Source organism: Theropithecus gelada, chromosome 1, assembly GCF_003255815.1.
Source record: "Theropithecus gelada isolate Dixy chromosome 1, Tgel_1.0, whole genome shotgun sequence".
Classification (NCBI taxonomy): domain Eukaryota; kingdom Metazoa; phylum Chordata; class Mammalia; order Primates; family Cercopithecidae; genus Theropithecus; species Theropithecus gelada.
Genome location: NC_037668.1, coordinates 48,262,982 through 48,276,328, shown reverse-complemented (window position 1 = coordinate 48,276,328; position 13,347 = coordinate 48,262,982). Strand labels below are relative to the sequence as shown.

Below are 13,347 nucleotides of genomic sequence, written 5' to 3'. Positions count from 1 at the left end.
ATTTTTTTTTTTTTTTGGTAAAGAAGGGTTTCACCATGTTGCCCAGGCTGGTCTCGAACTCCTGGGATCAAGCAATCTGCCCATCTCCCAAAATTCTGGGATTACAGGTGTGAGCTGCTGCCCCTGGCCTGTTGTTGTTGTTTTTGAGACAGAGTCTTGCTCTGTCGCCCAGGCTGAAGTGCAGTGTCACAATCTTGGCTCACTGCAACCTTCACCTCCCAGGTTCAAGCAATTCTTGTGCCTCAGCCTCCTGAGTAGCTGGGATTACAGGCATGTGCCACCATGCCTGGCTAATTTTTGTATTTTTAGTAGATACAAGGTTTCACCATGTTGGCCAGGTTGGTCTTGAACTCCTGACCTCAGGTGATCCACCTGCCTTGGCCTCCCAAAGTGCTGAGATTACAGGTGTGAGCCACTACACCCAGCCTGTTGTCGTTTTTTAATAGCCTAAAGAACTGGCTGGCTACGAATGCGCTGTTTACTTCTCCAGACCACCAACCTGTCAACTAAAGAAAAATCAACAAGGCTGGGCACAGTGGCTCATGCCTGTAATCCCAGCACTTTGGGAGGCCAAGGCAGGAGGATCACTTGAGGCCAGGAGTTTGAGACCAGCCTGGGCAACATAGGGACACTCAATCGCTAGAAAGAAAGAAATTAGCCAGGTGATGTACGCCTTCAGTCCCAGGTACTCGGGAGACTGAAGCAGGAGGATTGCTTGAGCCTGGGAGTTCGAGGCTGTTTTGAGCTAGGATTGCACCACTGCACTCCAGTCTGGGCAACAGAGTGAGATCCTGTCCCAAAGGCAAAAAAAAAAAAAAAAGGCCGGGCGCAGTGGCTCAAGCCTGTAATCCCAGCGCTTTGGGAGGCCGAGACGGGCGGATCACGAGGTCAGGAGATCGAGACCATCCTGGCGAACACGGTGAAACCCCGTCTCTACTAAAAACTACAAAAAAAACTAGCCGGGCGAGGTGGCAGGCGCCTGTAGTCCCAGCTACTCGGGAGGCTGAGGCAGGAGAATGGCGTAAACCCGGGAGGCGGAGCTTGCAGTGAGCTGAGATCCGGCCACTGCACTCCAGCCTGGGCGACAGAGCGAGACTCCGTCTCAAAAAAAAAAAAAAGAGACATCCTACTGAGGATAATAGACTGGGGCCTACAGCCCAGAGCGGCTCTGTCAGTATTTCAGGTCACAGTTTATATACAGGTGGTGAAGGCAGCACCTGCAGAATCGCATCTGACTTGCTCAGAATCACATCAAGGTTTGGGTGCAAGAGCACATCTGGTGATACATTCCAGAGGCTTCCTCACAAACCCCGGCAGATATTATCTCATGTGTAGGAAGAGGCATGGCCTAGGGTCTGTCTTTAAGTGAGGTGCTGATTCAGCCAGAGACATGGGGAACTGTAGACTCCATTCTGTTTTGTCTTCGAAGCATATCTGCGGAGCTCTGCACAGCTCTGCGCGTTGGCACAGAGGCAGCGGCTTTGTGAGCTGATTATGCTGGCAAGTGGAAAAGAGCAAACGTGGCTTCTAACATCTGCCGCTTTGTCTCACAAACCCTAATGGGGTCTCATTTTGTTGATGTGGGGAATTGAGAATCTGGGAGATAGGTGGCTCTGCTACTGCCACACAGCAAGGAGACGACAGGACTGGGTTGGGAACCGGGTCCGGGAGTCTCCAAAGCAGATGTTTTCTGTGTTGAATGACATAACTCCCTGGCGATCCAGCCACACCCCTGCCCTTCTCCACCTTTGACCTTGCAGGAAGCCTTCGGGAGCTGCTGTGGCAGCCAGAGGCCCTGTTGCACTCAGAATGGTCTCTAACTCCAGCCCCTGCTCCTGGAGACAGCCTGCCCTGGGTTCTGATGGTGGCTATAGTGTTTAGCAGCTGTGTGACCTTGGGCAAGTTCCATGCTCTCTCTGAGCCTCAGTCTACCCATCTGTAAGATGAGCCCAATAATAGCACCTGCTTCCTGGGGCTCCTGTGCAGCTGAGGGGAAACCCTCGGTGGGCAGGCATTGAGCACCCAGTGCCTGGCACTGATTGCCCTCGATACATAGGGCTCACCCAAGGCCCTCGTCCCTCTGCCTGGTCTGTCTGCAGATGAGCGGGGCAAGGACCATCTCCGGGCGGGCAAGCTGAACCTGGTGGACCTGGCGGGCAGCGAGCGGCAGTCCAAGACTGGGGCCACGGGCGAGCGGCTCAAGGAGGCCACCAAGATCAACCTGTCGCTGTCGGCGCTGGGCAACGTCATCTCGGCGCTGGTGGACGGGCGCTGTAAGCACATCCCCTACCGTGACTCGAAGCTGACACGGCTGCTGCAGGACTCACTGGGCGGCAACACCAAGACGCTGATGGTGGCCTGCCTGTCGCCTGCGGACAACAACTACGATGAGACACTCAGCACACTCCGCTACGCCAACCGGGCCAAGAACATCAGGAACAAGCCGCGCATCAATGAGGACCCCAAGGATGCGCTGCTTCGCGAGTATCAGGAGGAGATCAAGAAGCTCAAGGCCATCCTGACACAGCAGATGAGCCCCAGCAGCCTGTCAGGTGGGACCACGTTGGGGTAGTGGCGGGAGGGCCGGGTCCCCAGGAGAAAACTTCCTCCCCTCTGTTTTCTCACCTCCAACTTCCCATCTAAAAGACGGTGGGAGCGGTATCCTCCCACCCCTCAGCCCCATGTGAGCGCAGGGCCCTGGTCGGAGACGGCCCAGATGGCATCTGCTTGTCAGTGCCCTGGGAGGAGGGCAGTCCGTCTGACCTGTCCCATCTGATACAGGTTGTCGCCCACTCCCCACCTCTGATCTGCTCATCCATTATTCCCACCCCCCCCCCCCCCCCCCGTTTGCTGCTGTCCGTGGCATTGTTGCAATGCGTGTTCGCTGCTCAGCGGCTGGCAACTCGCTCCCCACAGCCGCATCTGCTCTTCACGGGCACCTCGTTATAGCAGCTTGTGCGCCCCGGCCTTTGCCTGTCACCTGGCAGGTGGAAATCCACACCTGGAGCATTGGCCTGAAGGGGCTTTGGAACTGAAGGAGTCTTAAGATTTTTTTTATCTCAGAAGCTCTTGGGGAAGGGAACACAAAAAAGCTTGTGTCTATCCATTCATCCCCCTCCCACCCACCTTCCTCTCCATCTGTTCATTCTACACACACCCATTCACCTACCCACTCATCCACCCATCTGCCCATCCTCCCATTTACCCATTCATCCACCCACCTTTTCGTCCACCTACCCACCTTCCTACCCACCCCATTATTTATCCATCTGCACAGTCACCCATCCACTCACCCACCTATATATCTATCCATCCATCCATCCATCCATTGATCCTTCTATCCTTCCATCTACCCATCCCTCCCTCCATTCCATCAATCCATTTCTTCCTTCCATCCATCCATCTACACAGCCACCCACCCACCCATCCATTCATCCATCAATCCATTCACTGACCCTTCCTTCCTTTCTTCCATCCATTCATCTGTCATCCATCCATGCTTCCATTCATCCATTGATCCTTCCTTCCATCCATTTGTCCATGCATCCATCCATTCATCAATCTTCCTTTCATCCACTCATCTATTCATCCAGAGATCCTTTCTTCCTTTCTTCCTTCTATCCTTCCATCTCCCATCCATCTATCCATCCATCCACCCACTTATCCATTCATCCATCCATCTCCATCCTTCTATTTACCCACCTACCCATCTTCCATTCATTTTATCTACCCATCCATTCACCCGTTCTAATCACCCACCCTATCCACGCTATCATCCATATATCCACCCATTCATTGACTCCATCCTATCATCCATTCTTTTATCTATTTTTCCACTCACCTGCCCATCCACCCAAGGTTCCCTGAGCTGCTCCTCTGTGTGTTGACCTGTGCTGGGTACTGGATACACAGAGATGAATCAGATGCAGGCTGTGCCTTGTAGGGTACCTAATCTCCTGAGGAAGAAGGACACTCCAGCAGGCCATCACATGCAATGAGATACACTCTAGGGCAGACAGCTGTACAGGGCAGAAAGGAGTGCATGGTCAGCCAGGTCTGTCTGTGGTGGGATAATGTCAGTGAGGGAAGGCTTCCCGGAGGAGGCAGTAATTGAGCAAAGTCTTGGAAGAGGAGAAATTTCCCTGTTAGGATAAGAGCGTCCAGTGTGTGCAGAGATGCACAAAACTCTAAGGTGTATTTGGGGAACTACAAAGCCCTCTGCTGGCTGCCTTGGGTGATGGGAGGTGGTCAGGCAGGACTGTGGTGGAGAGGGCCTTGAACACCATTGCAAGGCATTCCACCTCAGCCATCTGCCTTCCTCCTCTTTTCCTACTCCTCACCCCAACCCTTCTCACCTGCAAGATTGGTAAGGGGGAAGACAAGAATGGTGAGGGTACCAGGAGAGAGTGGGGGAGGCTGGGCCTGCGGCCCTCGCACCCAGCAGCTGACACCTGTGCAGCCTTCCAGTGGTGACGGAGGCAGCCCCCAGGGTAGAGGCTGTTAGCACCCCCTCTCCTGGATGAGGAGCAAGGAGCCAGCAGAGTGACTGGGGTGGTGCTGGGTGGATAGCTGAGGGCTGAGCAGTTATCACCGGCTCACCTCCCAGCTCCACAGACAAGCAACTCAGCCACTGAGAACCTCAGTCTCTTCATCTGTAAAAGGGACATCATAATGATACCCGCCTTGTGTGTGCTGTGAGGCAACTGGGAAAATTACCTGAGATCATGCATGTGTGGGCTCAGCACGAGGCCTGGCACGGTGGGCTCCAGAGACAATGTGTGCTGCCTTCACTTTGGAGCCGGGCCTTGAGACCAGGGGTGTCTGACCCAAAGCTCCCTGTGTTTGCCCCGCCCAGGACTCACTTTAGACATTTCCCCCTTAGCCCTGGTTCTCCCTCTAGCATATCCCTCTTTTTCTGTTTCAGCAAAACTTGAAACATCCGTCTACTTTTACCAGTCCCAGTTTTTCTCCCTCCGCTCTCTCTTGCCCCTACCCAGGCAGGCCCTGTCCTGGCCCACTGATGCTGGCCTTGTCATCTATGGCCTCCTGTTGTGGAGCGCAGTGACTGTCCTGGGGCAGGCCTCACCTTGCCGCCTCAGCACCAGTTGGCTCAGCAGACCCCCTCCCTTCATGAGACCTTTGCTTCCTACATGCCCTCTGCCCTCGGTCCCCTCCTGCCTCCCCACCCACCTCTCCTCAGTTCCCAGGGGCGAGTCCTTCCTGCTCCCTGGCCTCCTAACCCTGGGCTGTCCTGGGCTGGACCTCTGCTGTCCTCTCTCTGCACTCGCTGCTAAGGTGGCTTCGCCTGGGTCCCTGGTGTTATCACCACCTCTGCGCTCCCGACTTCCCCACATGCACCCCACAGCCTGGCCATGCAATTTGTGGTCGTGTCTTTTTTTTTTTCTTTTTTTTTTTTTTTTTTGAGACGGAGTCTTGCTGTGTTGCCCAGGCTGTAGTGCAGTGGCGCGATCTCAGCTCACTGCAACATCTGCCTCCTTGATTCAGGTGATTCTCCTGCCTCAGCCTCCCAAGTAGCTGGTACTACAGGCACACGCCACCATGCCCAGCTAATTTTTTGTATTTTTAATAGAGATGGGGTTTCACTGTGTTAGCCAGCATGGTCTCGATCAGGACCTCGTGATTTGCCCACCTCAGCCTCCCAAAGTGCTGAGATTACAGGCGTGAGCCACCTCGCCCGGCCTCGTGTCTTAATTTATAAAGGTGACTGGGTGACAGCACAGAGAGGTCAGCGCCACTGAAAGGGAAGTTCACTGTGACTCACAGTGCTCCTGGAAACCCGGGGTCGGGCACACCCACAGGCCACGGGGAAGCACCAGCATTGGTCTGGAGGGAGAAGGGAGTGGGGCCCGGGCCACAGCCTTTACTGGGCTTCCTGTGGGAAAAGCATGGCAGGGCCTGGGAGGCGGGTTGGGACCAGCTGATTTGAATAATTCTGGTAGGTTTTTGGGTCGAGGGGCTGTTCCTTGTTGTCTATGCCTGGCCCTGGGTCTGTTCAGGGCAGGGGAATCTTGGCCTGGTGTGAGAGTTATATACAGCAGGTGGCTTGGGGTGTGGACTCAGGCTCGGCTGGTTTATATACCAAAGATGGACTCACTGACTCGTGGTTTACGGTTTCTAGGAATTATCTAGCCCGGAAGGGCAGTCTAATCCTGCCCAGCAAGTCCTTCAAGATAACAGAACATCATGCAATGTAGGAAACAAGTAAAACATACTATCCATGTCCTCTGAATTCCGGACTTGAATCTGCAGCTGTGTAATAAGCATTTCAAACCCAGCATGTCCCACTGTCAACTCGATGGGCCCCCAAATCTGCTAGGCGTGCTTCCCCCCCACAGCTGATGGCGGCAACTCAGGTGTTCAAACCAGGCACCTTGGGGTCACCCCTGGCTTCTCACTTTCTCTCAAATCCACATCCAGTTGGTCAGCAGCTCCTGCCACCTCCACCTTCAAAACTGGCTACAGCCTGGCAGGGTGCAGTGGCTCATGCCTATAATCCTAGTACTTTGGGAGGCCGAGGTGGGCAGATCCCTTGAGGTCAGGAGTTTGAGACCAGCCTGGCCAACATGGTGAAGCCTCGTCTCTACTAAAACAGAAAATATTAGCCGGACGTGGTGGTGTGCACCTGTAGTCCCAGCTACTCAGGAGTCTGAGGCAGGAGTATCACTTGAACCTGGGAGAGGGAGGTTGCAGTGAGCCAAAATTATAGCACTGCATCTAGCCTAGGCGACAGGGCAAAGACCCCGTCTCAAAAAAAAAAAAAGAAAAGGAAAGAAAAAGAAAACACTGGCTACAGCCTGTTCACTGCTGCCCTCCAGCCTGAGTTTCTGCACCGCCCCCCACCGGTCTCCTAGCGCCTGCTCTGGTTCCCCTCAGTGCACTCTCCACGCAGCAGCCAGGGAGAGCCTGTTCAAATGCAAGGCCTGTGACTGCCCTGTGCACACCTGCCCCGTTCAGTCCAGAGTCACAGCCAAAGCCCTCACCCGGCCCTCCACAGCTCTCACAATCTGGCATTATCCCTCTTGGACTTCTCTGCCTGTCCTGCCCATCACTCCCTCCCCTCCAGCCACATTGGCCTCCTGGCTGGGCCAGGAACAGGGCAGGCTCACAACTGCCTCAGGACCCTCGCACTCACCACTCCCGCCGTCTAGCAAGCTCCTCCTGTGCCTGCCTCTCCTCGCTGCTTCCTTCATGCCTTGACTAAAAGACCTTCAATAAATAAGCTATTTATTTATTTATTTATTTATTTATTTATTTATTTATTTATTTTTGTAGACAGAGTCTCGCTCTTTCGCACAGGCTGGAGTGCAATAGCGCCATCTCAGCTCACTGCAACCTCCGCCCTCCCGGTTCAAGCAATTCTCCTGTCTCAGCCTCCTGAGTAGCTGGGATTACAGGCTCCCGCCACCATGCCCGGCTAATTTTTGTATTTTTGGTAGAGACGGGGTTTTACTATGTTGGCTGGGCTTGTCTTGAACTCCCGACCTCGAGTGATCTGCCGCCTCAGCCTCCCAAAGTGCTGGGGTTACAGACATGAGACACTGTGCCCGGCCTAACACACTATTTAAATGGCAACTTGGGCCAGGCAAGGCAGCTCACACTTTAATCCCAGAACTTTGGGAGGCTGAGACGAGAAGATTGCTTGATCCCAGGAGTTTGAGACCAGTCTGGATAGCATGGTGAGACCCCATCTTTACAAAAAAATAAAATAAGATTAGCTGGGCGTGGTGGTGTGTGCCTGTAATCCCAGCTACTCGGGAGGCTCAGGTGGGAGGATCATTTGAGCCCAGGAATTTGAGGCTTCAGTGAGTTATAATCCCACCACTGCACTCTGGCTTGGGTGGCAGAGCAAGACCCTGTCTCGATAAATATATAAGTAAATAAATTGCAACCCTTCTAACTGCTTCTAACTCCCAAGCATCCTCCCTACTTGCTTTTTCTTCTCAGTACACATCACCTTGTAACGTGTTACCCATTTTGCTTATTTATTTTGATGGGAGGTAGTCAGGCAGGGCTCGAGTGGAGAGGGCCTTGAACACCACCACGAGGCATTTCACCTTGTCCATCTGCCTTTCCCCTCTTTTTCCCAGTGGAAAACTCTGCGTGGGTGTGGAGTTTTGTCTTTGTTCAGTGCCGCATCCTCAGCGTCTAGAACATCGAGGTGCTCCATAAATATTTGTTGGGTGACTAACAGCCTTTTACATGGAGATGTGTTTGAAATAAGCTCAATACTTTAAAGTCTTTTTGAATGACCATGAGGTCGTCTTTTTACAGATTTCCGTGTAATTCCTGCACACCATCTGCCCCTTGTCCTGGCTGCTAATTTCTGTTTCTCCTCCAGCCTTGCTGTCCAGGCAGGTGCCCCCAGACCCTGTGCAGCTGGAGGAGAAGCTGTTGCCCCCACCTGTGATCCAGCATGACATGGAAGCCGAGAAGCAGCTGATCCGGGAGGTGAGATCCAAGTGGGTGGGAACATGGAGAAGGGGCAGGCAGGTGTGGCCCAGCAGCAAGGGCAGAGCTGCCGCTGGGGTCCAATGCGGTATCACCGTACCTTCACCTTGGGGTTGGTCCTGAGAAAGTTGAGGCTCAAAGAGATGCTAGGACTTGCCCAACGTCACACAGCAAAGAGTCTGAGCCAGGATTAGAACTTGAGTTCTTGACTCCAGACTGCAGTCAGTACTGCCTCAGGGCCTGCATGGTGAGAATAGAGGGGTGCAGGGGCATCTCCAGGGGCGTGTTCTCCCCCTCGGTTTTGAAGGAAGGGATAGCTGTGCATTGATGGAAGCAGAAAAGGCATGCCTGGCTGTGGAAATGGCCTGTGCAGAGGCGAGGCAGTCAGGGTGGGGAGGAGTCTGTCCCGCAGCAGCCGTCAACAAGCCCGGGGTCTTAGAGCCAGGCAGCCCGTTTGACCAGCAGGTGAGTGTGGTGTTGGCCTCCTGGAAAAAGCTGTCACCTAGGGCACCTGGGTCCTCTCATGTGAGTGCCTCCCAACATCCCTGGGAAGCAGCGGGTGAGATGATGCCCCTGATTTCCGAAGGCAGAGCTGATCCGCAGAGCAGGACTTCCACAGCCAGGCATGGTAGGGCCTCCCCACTCCTGCCTTTGGCTCCATCCCTGACTCCAGGCTCTGTTGGTTTCCAGAGAATCCCGCCTAAATGCTGCATCCTGAGACCTGAGTGTGCGGTGGAGTTTGACATGTGGCAGTCCCTTTATTCATTTATTTATTTACTTATTTATTTTTGAGACAGCATCTTCTTGTCACCCAGGCTGGAGTGCAGTGGTGCGATCTCAACTCACGCAGCCGCAAACTCCCTGGCTCAGGTGCTCCTCCCACCTCAGCTTCCCAAGTAGCCTGGACCACAGGTGCATGTCATTACGCTTGGCTAATTTTAAAATTTTTTTGTAGAGATGGGGTCTCTATGTTTCCTAGGCTGGTCTTGAACTCCTGGGCTCAAGCGATCCTCCCACCTCAGCCTCCCGAAGTGTTGGGTTTACAGGCATGAGCCACTGCGCCGGGCCTGATGGTCCCTTTAGGATCCCTGGCTTTTCCTGATTTGGAACCCGATGCCACGCAGGACGAGCTATCCAGGGGCTGGGCCTGGATGTGTCCGCTGCTGGACCCCTGCCACTCAACTACGACCTCCCATTCGGGTCCGCCCTCAGGCCTCGGAAGCCCCTGTTGGGCTGTGGGGACCTGGGGCCCAGCCTCTGGGGCAGATAGGAGGACTTTGGGGGTCTCAGTCCTGTGGGCCAGAGGCCTGGGTGCTGTACGTGACGGGCGGGGCCTGTGCTGTTTGGGGAGAGGCTCGATGGTGCCCCCAGCGGACGCCGTCCGCCCCTGCTGGCTCTGGGAGCTCTGCGGCGGGCACTGCCTTTCTCCCTCCACTGCCGTTTCCAGCCCGGGTGTCAGGTCCCTTCCTGTAGCCGTGGGGAGGCTCCCAGGGAGGCTTTAGCAAGGAGGGGCCCTGGGGGATGGCTGAGCTCAGATAAGCCCACAGAAACCAGAGAAGCCAGCCTGCTGGAGTTCGGAGTGGGCATGGAGTCGCACAGGGGGGCTCGGAGGCTGGGAGTCACACATGGAGTCGCAGCCCGGGGGGCTTTGGTCACAGATGGAGGGGGTGGGGCGGGCTGTGCAGGACGGGGACGGAGGCTTCCTTCCCGGGAAGCCCGATGGGGCCGGCGGCCCCGCTCTCCGGTCAGTAGGGCACTGCCTCCCCCTGGTGGTCACCAGGGAGAAGCGACGCCGTTCCTGGCGGGCCCCCGGAGAGCCACGGATGGGGGTGCCTTCTGCCCTGGGGATGGGGTCGCCTGCCTCCTTCTCGTGGGGCGTCCCAGTGGACACTGCGTCAGAGTGCTGCTGCCTGACGCCACCGCCACCAGGATTCCAAGAAACCCTGAGGTTTCTTCTGTGAGCCATGCTTGGAGGAAGCGTTGAAGATGTGTGTGCCCCCCGCCCCTCTGCTATCCCTGCTTCCTTCCTCTCTCATTTGTTCTTTTTCTCAACTCTCATATTTATTGAGCTCCTGCTATGCTCCTGGGGCCATGTTTCCCTTTCTATTCCAGAACCATTCAGGAAAAGGGAGGAGGCCCCTCTGTGTAGGGAAGAGGGCACGGGCCGGGAGCCGGGTTTCGGTCCCCAGTCTGAACCAGGGGTTTGGACCAGAAGATTCCTGGGGTCCGTCCAGCTTTCACTTTCTGCAGGTCCATCCTTATAGGCTCTGTGACCTTGGGCAGGTTGTTGGAGCTCTCTGAGCCTCTGTCTCATCTGCAGAACGGGCATCATAGCGCCTTTCCTGCTGCTGCTTAGGGATGTAAGAGGATGAAATGAAGGGCGTCTTCTCCTTGGCGGGCTGTGTATCATGTACCAAGCAAGAGCTGGGGGTCAGCTCCGCCATTCAGACCTTAACAGGCATATTGTGAGCGCTTGCTGAGTGCTGGACACTCTAGCCAGAGGGAGATGTGGGGCCAAGGAAGGGTTTTTCATGCTTTAAATGTCGGAAGTAAGAGAGCGTGTCTTGTAGACTGTCGGGAATTATCCAGCACAGAGGGAGAAGTCGAGGTACAGGAAGGAGGGGGCGGATCGCAAGCACAAGGTCCTGGAGCTGTGCGGCGTGGGATGAGAGGAGGTGGAGCTTCGGGTAGACCTGCAGGTGGACGGGAAGGTGAGGGAGCCCTGTGCCTCGCTGTTCTCTGTGACTCACCAGGCAACGAATGTGGGAGGAAAGGAGGGTTGGGAAGACAGAGCGAAAGGGTGGGACTGGGGCTGTGAGCTCAGCCATGTAGAAGCCCACCTGCCTGAGATTCAGGTCCCATGTTTAAAAGTGAGAATGGGGTTGGGCGCAGTGGCTCATGCTTGTAATCCCAGCACTTTGGTATGCCGAAGGGGGCTGATTGCTTGAGGTCAGGAGTTCAAGACCAGCCGGGCCAACATGGCGAAACCCCGTCTCTACTAAAAATACAAAAATTAGCTGGGCGTGATGGCATGTGCCTGTGATCCCAGGTGGCTGAGGCAGGAGAATTGGTTGAACCCGGGAGGCGGAGGTTGCAGTGAGCCGAGATGGCGCCACTGCACTCCAGCCTGGGCGACAGAGTGAGACTCTGACTCAAAAAAAAATTAAAAATTAAAAAAAAAAGGAGATTGGTGGTGCTGTGCACATGCATATGTTGTGTGCGTGTGTGCATGTATGCGTGCATGCGTGTGCATGTATGTGTGCCTGCATGTGTCTGTGTGTGAATGTGTGTGTGTGCATGTGTGCCTGTGGGGTGCGTGTGTGTGTGTGCATGTGTGCCTGCGGGTACATGTGTGCCTGCATGTGCATGTGTGTGCCTGCATGTGTGTGCGTGCGTATGTGTATGTTTCCATCCGTGTATTGCTAAGGTGAGGCCTGGGTTTAACCAGGGTCAGGGCTGTGCTGGGAGAAAACAATAGAGGGGCTGGGTGAGGGAGTCAGGGATGTTTACTGACTCGAGCCATGGGTCCTGGGACGCCAACTGGTGAGGAGGGCAGCGAGAGCAGGGGGCAGTGGAGGAGAGGGCTGCAGGGCTCTGAAGAGCTGCCTGGTCATGGAACCTCCCTGGGCCTCAGTAACACTGTGGGTATTGCTTTGAGGTTCAAGTGTATCTAAAAATGTACTGAAGAATGCACGATTACATCTGAATTATTCTCTGTCCCCTTCTCTCCCTCCCTAAAAGCCTAAATCAGTGCTATCCATGCCAGTTTGTATTTGCCAAAGGGATCTGGAGATGTGGGAGTATGACGTGGTGCTTGCCCACCCCATCCCTGTCCTTGTCCCCTCTCTCTGGCTTACTACAGTGGCAGGCGCGTCTGTCAGCAGTGGCTCCAGAAGACAAAGGGTCCCAGACTATCTTTAATTCATAAATGCCCTGCCCTTCTCTTGGGACGTGTGTGTCAGAGGCCTGAATATGTTGCATGCCCATAACCTGCAGATCTGCCATTTACTGGCTCCACAGGTGTTTCTTGAATCCCTCTTCTGGCAGGCTCCGAGGTTACAAGACAGGTTGGTCCTTCCAGCCTGGCCAAGATGGTGAAGCCCTGTCTCTACCAAAAATGTAAAAAATTAGCTGGGTGTGGTGGTGTACACCTGTAGTCCCAGCTACTCAGGAGGCTGAGGCAGGAGAATTGCTTGAACCTGGGAGGTGGAGGTTACAGTGAGCTGAGATCACACCACTGCATTCCAGCCTGGGCAACAGAGCGAGACTCCGTCTCACAACAACAACAAAAAATAACAGGATGGTCCTTGCTCTCTGGAGGGTGCCTTCTGGTAGGGGAGACCAACAATAAACTGTAATCAAATAAGTAGAGATTATCATGAAGGAAGCAATGGGTCAGGCAGAAGTAGCAGCTCCTTTGATTACTAGGAAGCTGGAGAGACAGAAGAGACACAAAGAAGGAAAAGAAGCAACTGGCGGCCCTTGCCCTGGTGTCAGAAGACAGCAGCTGTGGAGGGCTGTGAGGAAGGGGGCGCTGCTGAGACAGCTCACACACTGTTCACACCCATTCACACACCACACACCCATTCACACCCATCCACCCACCATTCACCCAGTCACACCCGTTCACACCTGTTCACACCCATTCACACCCTTCCCCGGGCAAGTGTGTCCTGCCCTTGGCTGTCTCCCAGCAGTCCTCATCCTGGGGTAGTGAAATGATTGAAAACCCCATCTCTACCAAAAATACGAAAATTAGCCAGGCATGGTGGGGTGCGCATGTAATAGGCTACTTGGGAGGCAGAGGCAGGAGAATCACTTGAACCTGGGAGGCAGAGGTTGCAGTGAGCTGAAATTGAGCCACTGCACTCCAGCCCA

At 54.6% G+C, this 13,347-nt stretch overlaps 1 protein-coding gene across 3 annotated transcripts in view; it reads left to right on the top strand.

Moving 5' to 3' along the window:
* Positions 1–13,347, top strand: part of KIF17 (kinesin family member 17) — a 55,337-nt gene that overhangs the window by 12,030 nt on the left and 29,960 nt on the right. For all 3 annotated transcript variants that reach the window (XM_025398207.1, XM_025398198.1, XM_025398191.1), the window contains exons 5-6: positions 2,100–2,552; positions 8,360–8,469. In XM_025398207.1, coding sequence (XP_025253992.1) covers positions 2,100–2,552; positions 8,360–8,469 — 563 coding nt within the window. The remainder of the gene's footprint in view (positions 1–2,099; positions 2,553–8,359; positions 8,470–13,347) is intronic.